This window comes from Jaculus jaculus, chromosome 1 (genome assembly GCF_020740685.1).
Source record: "Jaculus jaculus isolate mJacJac1 chromosome 1, mJacJac1.mat.Y.cur, whole genome shotgun sequence".
Taxonomy (NCBI): Eukaryota; Metazoa; Chordata; class Mammalia; order Rodentia; family Dipodidae; genus Jaculus; species Jaculus jaculus.
This window is the reverse complement of record NC_059102.1, coordinates 321787033-321810334: the sequence shown is the minus strand read 5'-3', so window position 1 is coordinate 321810334 and position 23302 is coordinate 321787033. Positions and strand designations below refer to the sequence as shown.

General features: G+C 44.2%; 2 protein-coding genes across 2 annotated transcripts in view; one reads left to right on the top strand and one right to left on the bottom strand.

Annotated features, from left to right (window-relative positions):
• Window positions 1-8400, bottom strand: part of Catspere (catsper channel auxiliary subunit epsilon) — a 117515-nt gene extending 109115 nt beyond the window's left edge. The window contains exon 1 of the mRNA XM_045133045.1: window positions 8272-8400. Coding sequence (XP_044988980.1) covers window positions 8272-8321 — 50 coding nt within the window. The 5' untranslated portion in view covers window positions 8322-8400. The remainder of the gene's footprint in view (window positions 1-8271) is intronic.
• Window positions 8401-8684: 284 nt separating this feature from the next.
• Window positions 8685-23302, top strand: part of Adss2 (adenylosuccinate synthase 2) — a 49782-nt gene continuing 35164 nt past the window's right edge. The window contains exon 1 of the mRNA XM_045141558.1: window positions 8685-8971. Coding sequence (XP_044997493.1) covers window positions 8789-8971 — 183 coding nt within the window. The 5' untranslated portion in view covers window positions 8685-8788. The remainder of the gene's footprint in view (window positions 8972-23302) is intronic.

The following is a 23302-nucleotide window of genomic DNA, read 5'->3' as shown; positions in this document are numbered from 1 at the left end:
CAGCAAGAATGATTCCATGTTGATTCATTCTACTGAGTCGAGTGCTGGAGGTCAGTCCAAACCAATGGCCTCCTATGAGTTTTATTTAACAAATACATGTCATGGGGCTGGAGAGGTGGCTTAGCAGTTAAGGTGCTTACCTGTAATGCCTAAGGACACAGACTTGATTCCCCAGGACCCATGTAAGCCAGATACACAAAGCACCACATGTGTCTGGAGTTTGTTTGCAGTGGCTAGAGGTCCTGGCACACCCATTTTCTCTCTTCCTCTCTCTCTCTCTCATAAGTAAACAAAATATTTTAAAACAAATGAAATTCGGGCTGGAGAGATGGCTTATTGGTTAAGGCACTTGCTTGCAAAGCCTAAGGACCCAGGTTCGAATCTCTAGGTCCCATGTAGCCAGTCACACAAGCATGCAATGGCGCACAAGGGGGTGCACATGACTGGAGTTTGTTCACAGAGCTGAAAGCCCTGATGCACCCATTTTCTCTCTCTCAAAATAAATCTAAAAAAATAAAAATAATAAAATAAATTTAAAAATAATTTGCTGGGCGTGCTAGTACATGCCTTTAATCCCAACACTTAGGAGGCAGAGATAAGAAAATCGCTGTGGATTCGAGGCCAGCCTGAGACTACATAGTGAATTCCAGGTCAGCCTGGGCTAGAGCAAGACTCTACCTTTAAAAAACAAAATAAACAAAACAAAACAAAATAAAATTCATTATATTAAAATTTTAAAAATCAATTGGGTCTCACTTAGTGAGGGCTGACCTGGAATTCACTGTGCAGTCTCAGGCTAGACTCAAACTCACAGAGATCCTCTTACCTCTGCCTCCCAAGTGCAGGGATTAAAGGCATGAGCCACCACACCCAGCTTCTAGTTTTTTTTGAATTCAAGGCCAAGCAAGAACCCTGTCTCTAAGCTATCCCCCTAAACTCCATGTTTTACCCTTTAAAAGAATATCTTGGGCTGGGGAGATGGCTTAGCGGTTAAGCGTATGTCTGTGAAGCCTAAGGACCCTGGTTTGAGGCTCAATTCCCCAGGACCCAAGTAAGCCAGATTCACAAGGTGGCACATGCATCTGGAGTTTGTTTGCAGTGGCTGGAGGCCCTGGTGTGCCCATTCTCTCTCTCTCTCTCTCTGTCTGTCTCCATCTGCCTCTTTCTTTCTCTGTCTGTCACTCTCAAATAAATAAAAAAAAATATTTTTTTTAAAAAGAATATCTTGGGCTGGAGAGATGGTTTAGTGGTTAAGCACTTGCCTGTGAAGCCTAAGGACCCTGGATCGAGGCTCGATTCCCCAGGACACACGTCAGCCAGATGCACAAGGGGCGCATGTGTCTGGAGTTCATTTGCGCTGGCTGGAGGCCCTGGTGTGCCCATTCTCTCTATATATATATCTGCCTCTTTCTCTCTCTCTCTGTTGCTCTCAAATAAATAAAAAGGAACAAAAACAATTTTAAAAACAGAATATCTTAAGATATATTACTTTGTGATTGCCATTAGAAAAAAAACCAATATTTTTCTCACCATCCATTTTAACTTTATCATTTCCTTTGATCATAAATGGAGACCAGGGCTGGCAAACTGTGCCCAGGGAGTCAAATTTCACCATTTTGTAGGTACATTTTTTTTTTCTAATCAGCACACGGCCACACCCAGCATCTTGCTTCTACTGGGGCAGAGGTCTGCATGGATGTGGCATAGCTTTTATTGTCAGAAAAGCCTAAAATATTTATTATCTGGTCCTTGACAGACATTTGGTGAGATCTGGTGTTCAAAAAAAAAAAAAAAAAAGAGTAATGGCCTGGAGAGATGGCTTAGCAGTTTAAGCCATTTGCCTATGAAGCCTAAGAACCCAGGTTCAATTCGCCAGTACCCATGCAAGCCAGATGCACAGGGTGGCGGGTGTGTCTGGAGCTCGTTTGCAGTGGCTAGAGGCCCTGGCGTGCCCATTCTCTATTTGCCTCTCCCACTCTCTCTCAAAAATAAATAAATAAATAAATAAAATATTTTAAAAGATACCAACAAAACCCTCATAAATTCCCCGAGTTCACAGGCTATCCTTAATCCCAATTATCATTGTTTGATCCATTACTTGCATGTGCTGAGAGCGCCAAAGAAATTGATAGGAATTAGAAGTTAGCCCCAATTTTGTAGGTGGTTAGGGTTATAGGCCCCAAATGAATATCACTAATGACAAGTCCAGAAGACAGAGACCAAAGACTGAATTCCAAAAAGTCCTGACTCACTATGACCTCACCAAAATGGCCCAGCCCTTGTAACCAATTTAATCTGCCCTGATGCCTAACTGACAACCCTGAGGGTGCAAGAACTCCCTGGTCCCCTTCCCTAAGGGGGTTACCCACTCAGAGCCCCTCCCAGCTGGAAGATAACGGACTTGGGAAGTGCTAGTGACTGCTGAGTGTCAATCACATGAACACCTAAATAACCCCAAAGGTATTGACAAAAACTCTGTTGCTTTCAAAATCTACAATAATATATATGACTGCATTCTGGTATCATAATAACTTACAAAACATTTATTATCCTCAGTTTATAGAAAGGAAAAGGAAGGCTTACAAAGTTGTCAGAATACAATGTTTTCACTTTTTTTTCACTAACCTGACCCAGTGGCTATTTTTCAAAAAGAAAAAAAATTAATTTTTTGAGACAAAAGTCTCACTACTTTGCCCAGTCCTCTGGCTTTGACCCAAGGTGTTCCTACCGGGGCCTAATGAGTGCTGGGATTATAGGGGTGAGCCACTATGCCAGGGCAGTGGCTATTTTTAAAATTTGGTCCTAGCTTGGAAAAATTGCTTAGTGGTTAAGGTGCTTGCCTGCAAAGTCAAAGGACCCAGGTTCGATTTTCCCCAAGACCCAGATGTACAAGGTGGCCCATACATCTGGAGTTCATTTGCAGGGTCTGGAGGCCCTGGTGTACTTATTCTCTCCCTCGGCCCCCTCTCAAATAAATAAATAATTTGGTCCCTTCATCTGTCCGCTAACATACTCCTTAGAGAGAAGAGCCCTTGTAGTTGTAAAGAAACCTTTGCAATTGTTTGATGGGTTTCATGGCAGTCTAAATGTTAGGGTTGGGAGATCATTGTCTTGATAGCAAAAGGAATAAGGAATGTGGCTTTTCTGTTTAATCTCATATTTTAATCCATGTTGAAAATCTTTCTAAAATATTTAACAACCTTTCAACTCAACCATTACTGAAGACTGAACAAGAGCAAAAATTTGAGGCTTGCATTAAGGGACTTTATGATGTTTCATTCTCTTAATCAACACTTCCCATAGGAGTTACATTTCTTTGCATTTATACAGTACTTCTACTTTATGAACACACTCTCACAAATCCGCCTCAAGTCCTTAATGCCAGCCCCCCACTAAGCTACCTTGGTGGCTACCCCGTCCCTCCTTTCCGCCTCCCCAGGGCGCGGGTGCAAGTGCAGGAAACGAATCTTAAGAATTCACGATGGGGGGGGGGGTGGTGGGCAGCTGGGGTTCAATCCTCAGCACCTATGAATCCATTTACAAACAAAGACCCCGAGACTGTGGAGGGGCCCTGCGGTCTGGAGGCGGCGCCCTGAAGGTACCGCCGTCCTGCAGCGGGAAACAGCGCCCGCGTCCCCAGGACCTGCGGGTTAGGGCGCCGGGACGTGCGCGGGGGGCGGGCGTGGTGGGGGGGGACGAGGCGGGGTGGGGTGGGCTCAAGCCCAGTGCCCGCCCCCCAGGTCCTCGGGCCCGAAGCCCGCGTCCTTCTACCTCCAAAGCCCGGAGACGCTGCAGCTCAGCCACCCGAGCAGCACCGCCACGCCCAGGGCCGACATGGCGACCGCCCGGCCTCGGCGCAACCGTCCCGCCTGCGCCCGGGCTCGCGCGCTGCCCGCCGGGGAGCGCGGGCAACCTGGAAACTCCGATTTTCCGCCAGGAGATGGGTAGCAAAACCATCGCGAGAAATGTGAATTGGCCAAATGACGGTGGAACTGTTGAATGAGCAGGTTATTTTTAAGAATAATTCAATATTTTTATTTATTTGCAAGCAGAGAGAGAGAGAGACAAAGAATGGGCGTGCCAGGGCCATCAGCCTCTGTAAAGGAATTCCAAATGCACGCACCACTTTGTGCACCCAGCTTTACGTGGGTAGTGGGGAATCGAACCTGGGTTGATTAGGCTTTGCAGGCAAATGCCTTAACAGCTGAGCCATCTCTACAGCCCCGAGCAGGCCATATATATATATATATATATATATATATATATATATATATATATATATATATATATATATATATATATATATATTTAGCACAGACTGGCCTCAACTCTACATAAGCCAAGGATGACCTTGAACTTCCAGTCCTCCTGCCTTTTCTCTTCCAGTGCTGGGATTACAGGTGTGCACTACCATGCTTGTATCTTTTAGCTCAAATATTTGTGTGCCTGTAGGTGTCACTTGCGTAGTAAATACTTGATAATACTGTACAGGGACCCAGACATACTGGAGACATTTATAAAAAACAGACATGAATAGTAATCCGTGATTTAAAAAAAAAAAAAAAAAACTTCTGGGGGGCGGGTGTTCAAGATAGGGTCTCGCTCTAGCCCAGGCTGACCTGGAATTCACTGTGTACTCTCAAGGTAGCCTCGAACTTAGAGCAATCCTCCTACTCCTGCCTCTCAAATGCTTGGATTAAAGGAAAGCGCCTCCACACCCAACTTCATGTCTGCTTCTAAACAAAGAATTGGATAAACCAAACTGAGAGGGATAATTTATAAAACTTATGTTTCATTAAGGAATATACAAGGGAGAGGAAGGGTCCATGAACCGAGGAAGGGAAAATGGGTACACCCACTTTCCCTTGAGCCCATGTGGGAGAACAAACACGAGGCTTGGAACAGGACAAGGGATTTAGAGAGGAAAGAGAGGAAAGTACAGAAAACTCCTGCCCTGTGGGAGGCAGGAGGGAGGGGATAGAGAGCCAATGGGGGGCAGGGCTTTCTCCTCATCTCAGCCCATCTTACCAGGACCGGAAGCTGGAAGTTCAGGAGAAATGAACAGCTGGCGAAGAGAGACCTGCCCACCTGGTAAGCATTACTTATAATCTTATTGTGGTGGGCCTTACTTTCAGGCTCAGGTGAGCCAGAGTCAAGGTTGATTAGTCTAAGCTAGGGGGCTAGCTCAAGAGGACAGCCATGATGCCAAGTTTTGGGGCTGAGCTTAACCAACCACAATGTCAGGATCAGGTTTAAATTCTAGGAAAGGAAACCTCCCTCCAGGAGGGGTTCAGGTTGTTTATCGAAAACAGATGTAGGGAACTCCTTTAGTCAAGGGATAAGGAGAGATCTTTCTCTTGGTCTCTAGTAAAGTGGAGATTGAAAGGGCAGACTTAAGGACATTTCTGCTTTTTACTTTTGGGGCCCAGTCAGCCTCAATTATGCAACAAAGCTACCTGACTCCCACTCAGAGCCATCTCCCCAGCCCTATTTGCTTTTATTATCCACTGAATTTTTAAAAATATTTTTAATTTATTTATTTGTGAGAGAGGAAGATGGGGGACGGGAGGAAGAGAAGGAGGGAGAATGGGTGTGCCAGGACCTCCGATTGCTGCAAACAAACTCCAGACACTGTACCACTTTTTTGTATTAGCTTATGTGGGTTCTGGGGAATCAAACCTTTGGCTTTGTAGTCAAGTGCCTTAACCGCTAAGCCATCTCTCCAGCCTTACCCACTCAATTCTATCTTTGAAGATATTCTTAAACTTTTTTTAATTGAAAACTTCCATATAAAATAGACAATAAACAATTATAATTCCCTCCTCTCTCCCACTTTCCCCATCACAATCTACCCTCCATCATATCTCTTCCCTCTTTCCATTAGTCTTTTATTTTATTTTATTTTATTTTGTTTTTTGGTTTTCTAAGGTAGGGTCTTACCCTAGCTCAGGCTGACCTGGAATTCACTATGTATTCTCAGGGTGGCCTCAAACTCTCGGCGATCCTCCTACCTCTGCCTCCCGAGTGCTGGGATTAAAGGCGTGCGCCACCACGCCTGGCTCCCAATTTTTTTTTTTAACAAGGTACGTTGTACAGGTTCCAGGTGAAGAGGGAAATGGTAGTAGACATTAAAAACAGTGATCAAGTCAGGCATGGTGGTGCATGCCTTTAGTCCCAGCACTTGGAAGGCAGAGGTAGGAGGATCGCTGTGAGTTCAAGGTTAGCCTGGGACTACAGCGTGAGTTCCAGGTCAACGTGAGCTAGGGTGAGACCCTACCTCAAAAACTAAAAAGCAAAACAAAACAAAACAAAAATGATTAATGAGATTCTTACCTATATACAATTCACAAGTGGGTTAGATATGGATGGTTCACTAGCCAGTTTAACAATATGGTTTGAAAATTTTCAGAAAGGGTAGTGCAGTTCTTTTGAAAGCATACTGTTAAAAATCCTGGGTGTCAAAAAAAAAATTCCTGGATGTCAGTCATCAGAGGCAGAAATCAGAACCAGGAGAGGGAAGGATTTTCTTATGTCCCTTCTATTTCCTAACTACATCACTAGGACTCAACAGTCTTCGTTTGTAGCAGGTTCTTAATGTGTACTGATACCACACTGGATAGAAACAGTACATAAGCTGGGTGTGGAGGGCACATGCCTTTAATTCTAGCCCTTGGGAAGCAGAGGTAGAAGGATCACTGTGAGTTTGAGGCCAGCTTGGGACTACAGAATAAGATCCAGGTCAGCCTGGGCTAGAATGAGACCCTACCTTGAAAAACAAAGAAAAGAACTAGTCCTATGGCCATGTGGTCATAGCACCCTGAATAGACCCAATATCAGAATCTAAGCAGGGTCTGGTCTGTTTCGTACTTGGGAGAAACAGCAAATACTAAAATGGACTCTGGACCATTAGATAATATGGCAGCATATGTAATTTGAGAGATAGTACATATAATTGATTTTGTCCCACTTTGTTTTTGTTTATTTGTGGTGCTGGATAACAAATCCAAGGCCTTGCATGTGCTAAGCAAGTACTCATCCCCCTGCTGAGCTATATATTGCCAGTCCTTTATTCCTAGCCCAGTGTTTTTCCAACGAAAATCGTTTTTAAAATATATTTTATTTATTTGTTGGCAGAGAGAGGAAAAGAGGAAGAAAATGGGTTCATCAGGGTCTCCTGCCACTATAAATGAACTCTAGATGCATGCTCCATTTTTGTGCATCTGGCTTCATGTGGGTACTGAGGAATCACACTCAGGCTGGCAGGCTTTCCAACCAAGAGCTTTTAGTTGCTGAGCCATCTTTCCAGCCCTCTATTAAATTTTTTTTTTTATCAGAATTGTCATAGTAAATTCGGGTTGTGGTCAAAAGAACATTAGATCAACAGTAGGTATATTCCAGAATCTAGCTACAATTGAAGTACTGAGAGAGAGAAGAACATACAGGCAGATGAATGAGTTCACTTGAGTCCTGAGTACAGACTATCTGCACACATTTTGGGCCCTACTAGAGCGAGGGTACTTGCTTTTAAGTCCTATCTAAGGGCTTGAGGTTCAGGAGAAATTTCGTAGTGGCCTTGCAAGTATGAGGTCCTGGGTTTAATGCTTGGCACAGCAAGAGGAAAAAAAAAGGGGTGTGACTGGGTGAGGACAAATCCTATGAAAGAGAGGTAAGTATAACCTTCCGAATATGAGTGTGGGGAATCAAAAAACCCAACTACACCGCTGGAGCGTTGACTTAGTGGTGAAGGCACTTGCCTGTAAAGCCAAAGGACCCAGGTTTGATTCCCTAGGCCCTAAGTACACCAGATGCACAAAATGGTGCATGCGTCTGGAGTTCATTTGCAGTGATTGACGCTCTGGCACGCCCATTCTCTCAGTTTCTCCCTCGTAAATAAATAAATAAAATTAAAGACAAAAAAATCTTCAAAAACAACCCAAGTACATTTACATCTGCACATACTATATGAAGGAGGTAATTGACTCCTCTCTAAGCCTCTGTTTCCACGTGTAAAATGAGAAGGGCTAGGACTCTTATTTGATCTGTAGATTTCCTGGCTTAAGGTCTTCTACTTCTATTGCTTTTGAGTCTGTATTTCAGTCAGGGCCTTGGAGTTCACTTCTAAACTTACGGCCCCACTCCAACCTCCCTGTACTTAAAAAAATTCTCGTTTGAGTTCTTTAATGCTAGTTCATTGCTTAACAAAAACAAATCTTTAAACCCAGAAAACAAAATAAAAGAAACAAACAAACAAAAAACCCGGCTCTTAGAAACCTGCAGTGGCTGACAGCCCCGCGCCGTCGCGGCCTGACGGAGCGTTGCATGCTGGGAGTTGTAGTCCGACGCTCCTCCAGCACCTCGGCGCGCGTCTCCAGTTTGAAAGCCGGCGGAGGAGGGCTGGTGGGCGTGGCGTCCGGATAACCACGCCCCCTCCGCTCCTTTTCCTCTCGCGCGCTTCGCTATGGCGTGCGGCGCGCCAGGCCGCGGAAGAGGTGTGGTCTGGGCTCCGGGGTGGTGGCAGTTGTCGCCGCCGTCGCCGCCGCCGGAGCCCGCGGGGTTGTTCTGCGGTGGGCGGCCTGCGCGAGGCGGTCCGAGTCGCTCTTTTGAGCGGGCGGGCGGAGCGCGGGGCGGGGCCTGGCGGGAGGGTGGCGGCCCGCGGGGCGGGGGCGGGGGCGGGGCCGGCGCCTGGCTCCTTCTTCCTCCGCATGTGGCTGGCGGCAGTAGAGCGCTTGGGTTCCCGCACTGCTAGCCGTCCGCGTCTCCTCCGGGCTCTTCTGGCCTCCCCGGAGCCATGTCGTTCTCCGATCCCAACCCAGCGGCATCTTCCCTGCCCAACGGTGACTGCGGCCGGGCCAGTGCGCGGCCCGGAGGGAACCGGGTCACGGTGGTGCTGGGCGCGCAGTGGGGCGACGAAGGCAAGGGGAAGGTGGTGGATCTGCTGGCGCAGGACGCCGACATCGTGTGCCGCTGCCAGGTGAGGCGACGCGGGAGGCTCGGGCCCACAGCCCCGGGCTCGTCGTCGGCCCAGGCGAGGTGTCACCTTGAGGTTTGCCGCGAGCTGCGGGGAGGTGGAGAAATGGCGGGAGGGAGGGCAGGGATACCCTCCGCCCTGACCTGGAGCCCGGCGCACGGCTGCGGTGGTTCTGGGGGAAATGTGGGCCGATGGGAGTCCCAGAGATGCGTGATGCCGGGATGGGCATGGGGGTGGGGGAGTGGGTGGCTATTTGGGATCTGGGGACCGATGCCCAGCCGCAGCCCTGGGTCCGGGGTGAGGCCGGGATGCGGGCGGAGTTGAGAAAGCTACCGCCCCGGGGCCTGCTTCCCGACTGCGGGCGTGACCGGGTGAGGACCGGTGGCGGGGTGGGGGGGGGGAGGCGGCCCAGGGAGAGAGATGATCCTGAAATTCCCTGAAATCCACACTCACCACGGCCTCACCTGCAGGCCTCGGGCACGCAGAGCTTTGCCTCTTTCCGACCACTTTGTTGACATCGGAACCCTCTTCTGGGCTTTTTAGAGTGTTAATAGGAGGTGTGTGTGTGTTACTCTGTCCCTCATAAGTTAATATTAAAGGGAAATTATTTACTCATTGTGTGAGTGTGTGTTACTCTGCACCTCATAAGTTAATATTAAGGGAAAATTATTTACTCATTGGTTCCAAAAGAAGGAATCCCCACCTTTAAGGAGGAGTGAGTCAGGTAAAATACATGGAATGTCAAATCGGATATTTAGAAATATTTATAGTTGAAGGTTACACCGAAAGTTCACTTTCGGGAAATGGAGTGGTAATGTACTTCCTACCGGGAGACACGTGGTTTTCAGTGTGAGCATTCTTCCTATGTGTTGTTTGCTTTGAAGCAGCCTAGAGCGTAGGCCTAGGGGAAGGCTCTCCGATGTCTCACAGATTAAAAATTAGAATTAGATGAGCAATTCCAACACTGAAAACAAGATGTAGTGTTTGAAGTTAACTGCAGCTTGTTTAGGTTGTAAGAACACCCCTTGTTTCTCAAGATGTGTGGCGCAGTGTGATGATGATGGGTTGCTGTGGGTGGTCCCAAGTTAGTAGTGAGCCCCCTTGAGTGGAAGCTTTCTACCTAACATTGAATCCCATGAAGAAACAAGGAAGTTATAGGTCTGTAAAATGTTATATTCCAACATCTTCTGAGGGTGGGTTTTCTTCCTTCTTTTTTGTGTGCAAAAATCTACCTTGCCCATTTTAAGTAGGATCACTCTTGTGTCAGCTGGGCCGTTTTATGACCAGTTCTTCAACATACTTATTTAATGGTGTTCTTAAATGTGCTGCGATTGGATTTCTGCACTCTTCCCCACTCCCACCTGCCCCAAGGAGTGCTCAGCCCTCATCTGCCTTTTTTGTTTGTTTTTTGTTTTTTTCAAGATAGGGTCTCCCTCTAGCCCAGGCTGACCTGGAATTCACTATGTAGTCTCATGATGGCCTCGAACTCATGGCAATCCCTCCTCCTCTGCCTCCTGAGTGCTAGGATTAAAGGGGTGCACCACCACACCCAGCTCTGCCTTATGTCTTAATCAGATCTGGTGTGCTGGATGGGAAGAGGCTGAAGGCTTGGCTGTCTTCTGTCATTCTTCTTGACATCCTTTTATGTAGAAACAGTACCCAGGTCCTGCTACATTGTAGGTTCTAAGGTGGTGTAGCTATTTTAATATACCTTTGAAAATTTTTAGAATTATTTTGTAGACTGTTGGTGTTACTATCAGGAAAGTAGTCTTTTTTTTTTTTTTTCGAGGTAGGGTCTCACTCTAGCTTAGGCTGACCTTGGAATTCACTATGAGCCTCAGGGTGACCTCGAACTCATGGCAGTCTTCCACCATATCCGGCAAAAATCATTTTAAAGAAATTATTTATTTGCAAGTGGGCCGGGGGAGAGAGTGCACACATGAACATGCCAGGGTCTCCTGTCACTGTAAATGAAGTCCAAATGCGTGTGCTACTTTGTGCATCTGGCTTTATGTTGGTACTGGGGAATCAAATCTGGGATGGCAGCCTTTGGTTGGTAGCAAGTGGGGTTAACCATGAGCTGCTTCCTTATCCTGGAGTGAGTTCTTTCTTTCTGTCCTTTCTTTTTTTCTTTCTTTTGTCTGTCCGTCCTTCCTTCCGTCCGTCCTTCCTGAGGTCGGGTCTTGCTCTAGCCCACCACGCTGACCTGGAATTCACTATGTAGTCTTAGGCTGCCCTTGAAAACTCAGTGATTCATCCTCCTACCTTTGCCTCCTCAGTGCTGGGATTAAAGGCCTGGTTTGGAATGTTGGAATTAACTGAATATGATGAATAGAGGGCTGGAAAAAGTCAATGGTAGGAAAAGCATTTTAAGCCTGGGTTAGTTGCTTTGTTTGATGCTTCAAGTTCTGTGTGTCCAGTGGGGTTGTTTTATCAGCACAAAGAACAAAATTATTTACAGAAAATGGCCCAGCATAATGGTGTACACCTTTAATCCCAGCATTTAGGAGGCAGAGATAGGAGGATTGCTGTGAGTTCAAGGCCAGGCTAGAGCTACAGAGTTCCTGGTTAGCCTTGGCTGGAGTGAGATCCTACATTGAAAAAAATAGAACAAAAACAATGTACAGAAAATGGATGGAATTTAAATGAATCAAATTTAGGAAGAGTAATATGGAATGTTTTCTCTCACATATAGAAGGAAGATTAAGGAGAAAGACATGGAAGTAGAAGGAAAACAATTTGGGAAGAGCAGAGGACAGGGTAATTTGGGGCTTGAAAATAAAGTATATGTTATATATGTATGAAGATGTCCTAATGAATTCTATTGTTTTGTACAATGAATATATAGTAATTTAAAATGTACATTCAAGAAAGGTTTTGTTAATAAAACTATGTTCTTTTAAGGTTTTTTCCCCTTATTTATTTTTTGTTTTTGAGGTAAGGTCTCACTCTAGCCCCGGCTGACCTGGAATTAACTATGTAGTTTCAGGCTGGCCTTGACCTCATGTTGATCCTGCTACTTAGCCTCCCAAGTGCTGGGATTAAAGGCATGTGCCACCATGCCTGGCTTTTTCCTTATTTATGCCATGAAATCAAATTTTAAATATTTGTTTTTATTTATTTATTTGAGAAAGAGGGGTGGGGAGAGGTTGGGGAGAGAATGGGTATGCCAGGGCCTCCAGTTGCTGCAGATGAACTCCAGAAGCATGCGCCACCTGGGGACTGTAACCTAGGTCCTTTGGCTTTACAGGCAAGCATCTTAACTGCTAAGCCATCTCTCTTTAGCCTGAAATCAAATTTTATATAGCATGTTTGTCCAGAAGTACTATGTATGTATGTATGTGTGTGTGTGTGTGTATATATATACACATATATATATGCTTATTTATTTATGTTTGTGTTGAATCCATAGTTTAAGAATAGAGTCATAAAATAAGGAATTTTTCCCAATATCAAATGTAGCTTACATAGGTTTTAAAAAGGCAAGGGAGCTGGGCGTGGTGGCGCACACCTTTAATCCCAGCACTCGGGAGGCAGAGGTAGGAGGATTGCTGTAAGTTCGAGGCCACCCTGAGACTACATAGTGAATTCCAGGTCAGCCTGAACTAGAGGGAGACCCTACCTTGGAACTCCCATGCCAAAAAGAAAAAGGCAGGAGAGCACTGACATTTTCTTCTACTACATATTTTAACATGGAAGATCCCTTTTTGGAATAAATGGCTGCAAAGCTAACAGCATTTTCATTGTTATAGCACTAAAGGCCTGTGTCTGTCTTTCTGATTCAGGATTTACGGGCAGTTATTTATACATTGTAGGTACTTTAGAACCATAAATAAGTGCATAGGACTTGGATCAAAGGACAACTGTACTGCCTTACTTTTAAAAAGGTCAATATGTCTTTTAAGGAAAAGAGACGCATTAGTACAGGACCAGCCCCAGACTGGTGATTCACCCAAGAAACAACTATCAGTGTCCACAGGAGAACACTGTCCTGCAGCCATACAGCTGCAAAAGGCCAGATTGTGCCCACTAGGAGCTCCCAGTCTCCAGGACAGCTGCTCTGTAAACATGTTTGTTACTAGGGAGGGCCCGAGAAGGTGCTAGTGTGTAGGGAACCAGAAGGCTCCTTGACAGCTCAAAATAGGTGGAAAGCCTATTACTGTTCTCCCCGAGAACCTTGCAAAGTAAAATGCTGTACTTTGTTTTCTTACTTTTTTAAAAATTTATTTATTTGAGAGCGAGAGACACAGAGAGAAAGACAGATAGTGGGAGAGAGAGAGAATGGGCGCGCCAGGGCTTCCAGCCTCTGCAAACGAACTCCAGACGCGTGCGCCCCCTTGTGCATCTGGCTAATGTGGGACCTGGGGAACCGAGCCTCGAACTGGGGTTCTTAGGCTTCACAGGCAAGTGCTTAACCACTAAGCCATCTCTCCAGCCCTGTTTCTTATTTTGTTACGCAGAAGCTACAGAGTTGATGAGGCTGTTGTACTTTATTCTGCCCCAAGCCAGGGCCCACGTATTGTTCTTGGAGAAGGCAAACCTGGCTGCTGTGGTCTGGGTTACCGTGATAGGCGTGCATCTGGAAAAACTAGTACTGTAATCCCATTCTCTGTGTCTCTCCTCACCCTCCAGGACTTTAAAGTAATACAGATACCAACTAAAATTAATTATAAGGAAAAGTATATTCTATCACTTGCTGTTTATGAAAGCTTGCCCCACAAACAATGAAAAGACCTCATACTAATTTGTAGCTAAATGTTGGTACTTGGCAGAAGGCTGTGAATGAAAATAGTTGTTAGTTCATTAGTAGTGAAGTATAAAGGACATACCAGTGATGAGAAATGTTTCTCCTTGATGTGATCGGAAAAGAGGAAAGATCGTTTAAAAGGAAATACTTTAGTATTAATGACTTGGCCTTAGCTAGGCTGAAATGACCTCCCAGGCCATTTCCCAGAACGTTGAAGTATTAGCAGTTCTTTCAGCTTGGTCATGCATTGAGAACATCCCAGGTTGTTCACTAGTTAGTTTGCTGTTAGTGAGAGTTCTTAGAGGTATCTGCTCTTTCAGATTGGTGGTTGTGGTTTGATTCAGGTGTCCCTCATAAACTTAGGTGTTCTGAATGCTAGGTTCCCAGCTGGAGGAGATTTGGGAATTAACGCCTCCTGGAGGCAGTGTATTGTTGGGGGCGGGCTTAGGGGTGTTATATAGCCAGTGTCCCCTTGCTAGTGTTTGGCACACTCTACTGTCCCTCTTGTTCACCTGATGTTGGCCAGGGGGTGATGTCCATCCTCTGCTCGTGCCATCATTTTCCCTGCCAGCATGGAGCTTCCCCTTGAGTCTGTAAGCCACCTCTTTTTCCCACAAGCTGCTCTGGGTTGAGTGATTTATACCAGCAGTGGGACCCTGACTGCAACAGGTGGGAATAAGTAGGTTGATTGGCTAGATTCAAGTATCTCCAGGAAAAACTTGCCTGTGGTGACTCAAGAGTGAACTGGTAAAGCCCGGCGTGGTGGTGCATGCCTTTAATCCCAGCACTTGGGAGGCAGAGGCAGGAGGATCACCATGAGTTTGAGTCCACCCTGAGGCTACAAAGTGAATTCCAGGTCAGCCTGGGCTAGAGGGAGACCCTACTGTGAAAAAACGAAAAATAAAAAAATAAAGAGTGAACTATACCTCTTGGGAACCATCTCAGGTTTTGATATTAAAGATATTAAAGTGTGAATGAACAATATTAAGTGAAGATTTGTGGTTATTAAAATACTTTATCAGTAGTAAGAGGCATATGGTGTTGCATGCTTGTAATCCCAGCAGGTATGAGTTCTGGGCCAGCATGGTTACATAGTAAACCTTTCCTCAAACTGCAAAAATGGAACACTAAAGTGTTGGGTATCACTGTCTGGGGAAGACAGTGAAAAGTGAGTAAGTGAAAAAGAATGTCACTGCTCTTCTGACTCCAGGCTGCAGTGATTAATGATACTTAATGCAATAAAATGAAATTATTCTAAGATTTATTTATTTATTAAAGAGAGAGACAGAGAATGGACGTGCCAGGGTCCGTAGCCACTACACACTCTAGACGCATGTGCTATCATGTGCAACTGGCTTACATGGGACCTGGAGAATCAAATCAGGGTTCTTGGGCTTTGCAGGCATGCACCTTAACTGCTAAGCCATCTCTGCAGCCCTAAAATTATTTTTAAAAACAAGATAAAAAAGTAAGATGGTCCTTGGTGGGTGTGTGCGTATTTTTTTCCTTTATTTGTGTTTGTATAGGAGAGAAAGAATGCATTGTGTATTTTCCCTTTATTTGTGTTTGTATAGGAGAGAAAGAATGTATATGGGTGCTGAAAGATGACTTGCTGCAAACTCCAGGCATATGTGCTACTTTCCACTTTGTGCATTTGGCTTTATGTGTTTTTCTTCTTTTTCTTGTTGCTTGTTTGTTTTCTTTTTGTTTTCCAAGGTAGGGTCTTGCTCTAGCCCCCACTGTCCTGGAATTCACCATGTGGTCTCAGGGTGGCTTCAGATTCATGGTGATCCTCCTATTTCTGCTTCCTGAGTACTGGGATTAAAAGCATGTGCCGCCATGCCCAGCTGCATCGGGCTTTATGTGGGTACTGAGGAATCAAACCCAGGCCTTCAAACTTTGTAGGCAAGTGCCTTTAACCACTGAGCCATCTCCCCAGCCCCCCCCCCCCCATGGTAGTTCTTCAAAAAAGAGGGGTTTGTTCATGTTAAACATTTAAAATCCTTTTTAATTTTTCTTTTCCCTCCCTCCCTATTTTCCTCCTTCCTGCCTCCCCTCCTCTTCTTCCTCCTCTTCCTCCTTCTCTTCTTCATCTCCTCCTTCTTCTTTTTCGTCTCCTTCTCCTCCTTTTTCTCCTCCTCCTCCCCCTCCTTCTCCTCCTCTTTTTTTTTTTTTTCTGAGGTAGGGTCTCTCTCTAGCCCAGGCTGACCTGGAATTCACTATGTAGTCTCAGGGTGGCCTCGAACTCACAGTGATCCTCGTACCTCTGCCTCCCAAGTGCTGGGATTAAAGGTGTGTGCCACCACACCCACCTTTTTCTTTCTTTTTTTGAAGCAGGCTCTCACTTAGCCCAGCTAGCTTTGAACTCACAGGGTTCTTCTCACCTCAGCCTCCTGAGTGCTGGCATTAAAGGTGCATGCTGTCATGCCCAGCCTAAAATCCCTTTTAAAATAGTTTATTATTTATTTGGGAGGGAGAAAGAGGCAGATAGATGACTGATAGATGGACAGATTGTGTGTGTGTGCTTGTTTTGGGACATGCCAGGGTCTTTTGCTACTGCAAATGAATGTTGGCTGGTCCAGCTTTTATCTGGGTGGCTGGGAAATTGAATCCAGGCCCTGGACTTTACAAGCAAGCACCTTAATCCACTGAGCTGTCTGCCCACCTGATAGATTCACTGTTTTGGAAAAAAAATATTTTTATTTGCAAGGAAAGAGAGAATGAATATAAATGTATGTTCCAGGGCTTCTTGCCATTGAAAACAAATTCCAGATGTATGTGCCACTTTGTGCACCTAGCTTTATATGGGTACTGGGGAATTGTATTTGGGGTGTCAGGCTTTGCAAATAAACACCTTCAACCACTGAGGCATCTTTCCAGCACTAGAATCACTATTTATTTTGCAAACAGAGAAAGAAGAGAGACAGAATGGGCGCACCAGGGCCACCAGCCTCTGTAAACAAACTCCAGATGCTTGTGCCTCTTTGTGCATCTGCCTTTAAGTGGGTACTGGATAATTTAACGTGGGTCATTGGGTTTGCAGGCAAGTGCCTTAACCACAAAGCCTTCTTTCCAGCCCTAGAATCACTTTATTTTTATTTATTTGGAGGGGACAAGTAGAAAGAGCATGGATGTGCCAGGGCCTCCAGCCACTGCAAATAAATTCCAGACACATGTGCCAGCTTGTGCCATTGAGCCATCTGTCCGGTCCTAGAATCACTTTTTTTTTTTTTTTTTTTTTTTTTTTTTGGTTTTGAGGTAGGGTCTCTCTCTAGTCCAAGGCAGCCTGGAATTCACTGGTCTCAGGGTGGTCTCTTTTGTATTTTTAAAGATTTTTTGTTTTGATTTTTGTTAGGTTGGTTTTTATCTTATCTTATTTTTATTTATTTATTTGACAGAGAAAGAGGGGGAGAGAGAGTGAGAATGGGCGTGCCAGGGTCTCCAGCCATTGCAAATGAACTCCAGATGTATGCACATCCTTGTGCATCTGGCTGACATGGGTCCTGGGGAACGGAACCTGGGTCCTTTGGCTTTGCAGGCAAATGCCTTAACCATTAAGCCATCCCTCCAGCCCTGAGGGTAGTCTTAAACTATGACAATACTGCTACCTCAGCTTCCTTAGTGCTGGGATTAAAGATGTGTGCCACCACGCCTGGCTTAGAATCACTTTTTTTATTTTTAAGGGAAATTTATTTTTAAAGTATTTTTATTTACATATTTGAGAGAGAGGGAGAGGGAGAAAGAAAATGGACATGCCAGGGCCTCTAGCTGCTGCAAACAAACTCCAGACGCTTGCACCACCTTGTGTATCTGGCTTATGTGAATCCTGGGTAATCTTACTCGAGTCCTTTGGCTTTGTAGGCAAGTGCTTTAACCGTTAAGCCATCCCTCCAGCCCTAGAATCACTTTTGACTTGAGATCCCTTGTTCAATTTCAACATGTTTTTAAGAAAAACGTACATCATACATGTTTTGTCAGGCATTTATGAAAACCTGCATGACATCATTGTACTATTTTTTCCATAACTCCATTCTTCCATTCATGACCTGGTTTAGTAAGGTTGTGAGAAGTTTGAGTTTGGTTTCACGAGTCAGCCCTTTTTATTTAGGAACCTAAGATCCTCCAAGGCAGTGTCCTTTTCTGCTCTCATTGTGAGGTACTTCATATTTGAAATTTCAAAGGATCTGAGACTGTCATCATTTGTGGGACATTTATATATACATCTGAAACTGGAAGGTAAAAAAAATGATGTAAGATGGAGTGGGTGTTTTTAGGCTTTCCAAAGATGACTGAACACTTGGAAATCTTTGCTAAGAAAAAACTTAGGTACCTTTATGTATTTCCTGTCTAGTGTGTGTGGTTACTACTAAATAGCTTAATATGATTCACTTACTAACCTTGTCTATTTGGAATCACTAGCTGATTATAGCTGTGAATGGTTTCGTAAAAGTGTGCTGTATTGCTCTTGGTTGATAAGTTTTGGTGAATAGTGACACATTTTGTCTGGAAACATTTGGTTATTAAGAAAGGTATCAATACTAAGTATGGACTCAAAACGTTGTTAGGTTCCTAAGATGCTTGAACATTGCACAGAAATAGCATCCTTTTTGGTCGCTGAAATAGTTCAAGGGCATGGGATCTGAGACTTGCTGTATTCTGTCCTAATCCATATAGTGACCCTGACTCCTTGATTCACTTTGAGCCCTGGGATTACAGTAATGATCATGTGTTGCAAGCAGACAATGAAAAGAGAATGTCTTCGAGGCTTGAAGAAATACCTTTGGGCCTTGTACATGGAATTGTTATCTTAACACTTGTGCCTCTACAGTTAGAAGTGATTCAATTGTTTTGGGTTCATGACATTGATAATAGGTTGCACATTGCTTCTGTCTCCTCTGCCATGGCAGGAACACATTTAAGAATGGAAAGAGGGAAGCTGGGCGTGGTTGCACATGCCTTTAATCCCAGCACTCTGGCAGGCAGAGGTAAGGAGGATCACCATGGGTTCAAGGCCACCCTATACTACATAGTGAATTCCAGGTCAGCCTGGCCTAGAGAGAGACCCTACCTCGAATCCTGCCCCCAAAAAAAGAATGGAAAGAGGGGGCCAGAGAGATGGCTTACTGGTTAAGGCACTTGCCTGCAAAGCCTAAGGACCAAGATTCGATTTCCCAGAACCCATATAAGCCAGATGCACAAGATGGCACATGCATTTGGAATTTGTAGTGGCTAGAGGCCCTGGCGTGCCCATTCTTTCTCTGTCTGCCTCTCGAATAAATTGGATATTAAAAAAAAGACTTCTGGTTAAGATGTCAGCATAGGAACCACGCCAAAGCAGCCCAGAGGAGAAAAAGCCAAAAAACCCCAGCAAAATACACTCTTCTACTAAAACATGAGGTGTATAAGAAATTACCAATGGCAGCAGAGAAGTAGGAGAGATCCAGAGCCCACACAGGCAGGCAGAAGCAGCTCCAGTAGCAGTGGCACCAGGTCTGCGGGGCGACAGCTGCAGGGCTCGGCTTGAGCCACAGAAAGCAGCCAGGTGAGGGGATTTTCCACTCACACTGGAGTTCTTTGCAAACTCAAGAAACATGAAGGGAGAACGGCAGTGAACAAGACAAGCAGATCACGAGGTAGAGGATTACACGGACCAGTGGGAGAACTAGAGCCACCATCCACAGCCTCCCCCCTCCCCCCAGCTCCAGCAAGCACTAGAGACCAGGGGAAGGGAGCTCACAGCACCCAGCACTGGTGACCAGTGCCGTGATCCAACCAATCCAGCCAGCCTACTTGAACCCACAGTGCACCAAAGGGGGACCCAAGCAGGAGTGCAGCATAACTGAGACCAAAACCATCCCAAAAGATAACTGGGATTACACCAGGTCAGTACCTGCCAAATAAACCTGGCATATAGGCCTGAACCAGAAGTGCTAATTGCACCTTCCAAACCAGGATAAATTATATGTTAAATCTGATGGCTGGTCAGATTTGTCGTTCTTAAACAAGCTGTATTTTGGGCTTGTTATTTTGTTGCTTTTTAATTTATAGTAACTTTGTTTCCTCTTCTGTTGTACATTAGGGAAGGGTCTCACTTGGTCACAAGCTGATTTGGAACCCTCAACAAACTAGAAATCTTAACCTCCTAGGTGACAGGATTAAGGGTGTGGGGCATCACACACCCTAAGAGATTGAGACTTTGTTAGAGGATCTGGTTGTCATAATACCTACTCTTGCGTCCTCTGCTGTTTTTCATTGAATGCGTATATTGTTTAGTTAAATTTTAGAATCTGCCTGTGTTTTGTTCCACTCAGCTACTTGAATACTCTTATAGCTGGCAAACCCAACACCTAGGGTCACTTCAGTAGATACTCTGAGAGTCTTAAGAGCCACACCTAGCACCTTAAGCTCCTATCCTGAAGATATATAACATCAGATTGACTGATACGTCTAATAATACTGCAGGTAACTAGAAAATCCAAGCATTAAATTAATCCAAGATATAAAAATATGTACATTATAACATAAGAAACACCAAAAATTAAGATAATATAAATCCACCAAAAAGTATTAATGCATCAGAAATGACCTCCAGTGGGAATGAGTTAGAGGAAATGCCTGAGAAAGATTTCAAAAGAATGATTATAAATATGTTCCAAGAAGTCAAAGAGGAAATGAAAGGAATGAAAGAGGAAATCAAAGAAGACACAGGAAACCAATTTAATGAAATAAAGAGGTCAATACAAGACATAAGTAAGGAAATAGAAATAATAAAAACCAGTCAGAATTACTAGCAATGGAGAACACGGTCAATGAAATAAAACATTCTATAGAAAACCTCACCAGTAGAATGGATGAAGGAGAGGACAGAATATCTAAACTAGAAGACCCAAGTGGAAGATCTCATACAATCCAACAAAGAGAAAGACAATCTAATAGGAAAGTATAAATGGGAATTTCAAGATATTCAGGACACTATGAAAAGATCAAACATAAGAATTCAGGGTATAGTAGAAGGAGAAGAATTTCACTCCAAAGGCATAGTAGGCGTCTTCAAGAAAATCACAGAAGAAAACTTCTCCCAAATTGGCAAAGAGGTGCCAGTGAAGATACAGGAATCCTTTAGAACACCAACCAGACAAAACCTGGAAAGACCCTCTGCTTGTCATATTATAATTAAACCACCATGCATACAAACCAAAGAAAATGTATTGAAAGCAGTTAGGGAGAAAAACCAAGTTACCTACAAAGGCAAGCCTGTCAGGATTACAGCAGATTACTCAACACAAACTTTAAAAGCCAGAAGGGCTTGGAGTGATGTATTCCAAGTTCTGAAAGGTAACAACTGTCAGCCAAGATTACTTTATCCTGCAAAGCTATCCATTCAAATAGATGGAGAAATAAGGACATTCCACAACAAAAGCAGGCTAAAGGAATATTTGAAGACAAAACCAGCTCTACAGAAAATACTTGAAAGAATCCTCCTTGCTGAAGAGAAAGTAGAGCACACATATAAAGAACCTGGAAAAAACAAACAATACTCAAAAAAAGGGGGGGGCTAGAAAGATGGGTCAGTGGTTAAGGCATTTACCTGCAAAGCCTAAGGACCCAGTTTTGATTCCCCAAATCCCCACATAAAGCCAGATGCACGGTGTTGCATCCATCTGGAGTTTGTTTGCAATGGTTAGAGGCCCTGGCATGCCTAGTTCTGTCTGTCTCTCTCTGCTTGCATATTTGAACAAATAAAAATATTTTACAAAAAGACTGGGAATGGGGGAGTCATTTGGGAGCAAGGGTAAGTAAGTAAAGATTGGAGTCAGTTTTGCAGACTAATTTTATTTCCTTCCAGATTTAAAAAGACTCTGTCCTGGACCTTTGGAACTTCAAAACTAGAAAATGAGACATACCAACATGTTTTTGATCAGACTTTTAATATGCAAGGGCTTGATGGCCTTTGGCCTGTGTAAAAACATTTGTCATTTGACTTCCTTAAACGTAGCATCAAATCAGGAAGACAGGGGTGTGCGTGGAAAAACTGAGTACTGTTACAGCCTTGTATTGTTGAACTTTTCCAGCCTAAGCTACATATTAACTTAGGTGAACTTAATGGAGTAAGCTAATTTATTACCCTCCTTGTCAGAACTATCTGCCTTTATACATACATACATATATATGCTTTCATGTCTTGGTTAAAATAATTAGCCAAGAAGCTTTTGTTCTAGAACAAGTATATTAATCTATATGAATGAATACTTATGGTACAGTTTGTTTAAACAAATCATGATTTATTTGTTTTTTGAAGGAGGGCTGGCCTCATGTTTGTTATGTAGCTGAGGATGACCTTCCTGCTTCTACTTCCTAAGTATTTGGCTCACAGGAGTGTGCCAGCAACAAATTATGGATTTTTAAAAGTTTGCTTTGCTTACATGCAGGCTAGATCTTGTATCCAAAATGCTTGAGGCCCAGAAGTTGATTCCAAATGTTTACTTTGTGCCTGAAACAAAAGTTTCAGGGAGTGAAACTTTCCACTAGTGGTGTCATGTCATATCATGGAGGCTTTTGGGAGTCGGTCTGTGTCAACCTCAACTAAATTATTGTCTCTGAGTTACCAGTACTTTCAGTAACAAATACTTAACTAAATTTAGTACCGTTATAACAATTTAGAATTGATACAGTATTGAGATTAGTACTTTCTTGGGGTCCTAGAGAAATTTTTTCTTTTAAATGTTTTCATTATTTATTTACAAGCAAAGAGAGAGAAAAAGAGACAGAGAATGGGTACACCAAAGCCTCTTGCCACTGCAAATGAATCCCCGATTCATGTACCGCCTTGTGTATCTGGCTCTGCATGGGTACTGGGGAATTGAACTGGGCTGTCAGACTTTGCAAACCAGTACCCTTAACTGCTGAGCCATCTCTGCAGCCTGGGGTCTTAGAGAAATTTTGTTTGTTCTTGTTTTTCAAGGTAGGATCTTGCTCTAGCCCAGGCTAACCTGGAACTCACTATGTGGTCTCATGGTGGCCTTGAACTCATAGGAATCCTCCTACCTCTGCCTCCTGAGTGCTGGGATTAAAGGTGTGTGTCAGAATTCCCAGTAAGAAATATTTTTTTTCCCAAATTTTTATTAACAACTTCCATGATTATAAAAAATATCCCATGGTAATGCCCTCACCCCCACTTTCTCCTTTGAAACTCCATTCTCCATCATATCCCCTCCCCATCTCAATCAGTCTCTCTTTTATTTTGACGTCATGATCTTTTCCTCCTCTTATGATGGTCTTGTGTAGGTAGTGTTGGGCACTGTGAGGTCATGGATATCCAGGCTGTTTTGTGTCTGGGGGGAGCACATTGTAAGGCGTCCTACCCTTCCTTTGGCTCTTTACATCTGTAAGAGATTTAAAAAAAATATTTTATTTATTTGAGAGATGGAGGCAGGAGAGAGAGAAAATGGGCACACTGTGGCCTCTAGCCACTACAAAGGAACTCCAGATGCATGTGCCTCCTTGTGTATCTGGCTAATGTGGGTCCTGGAGAATTGAACCAGAATCCTTTGGCTTTGCAGGCAAGCACCTTAACCGCTAAGCCATCT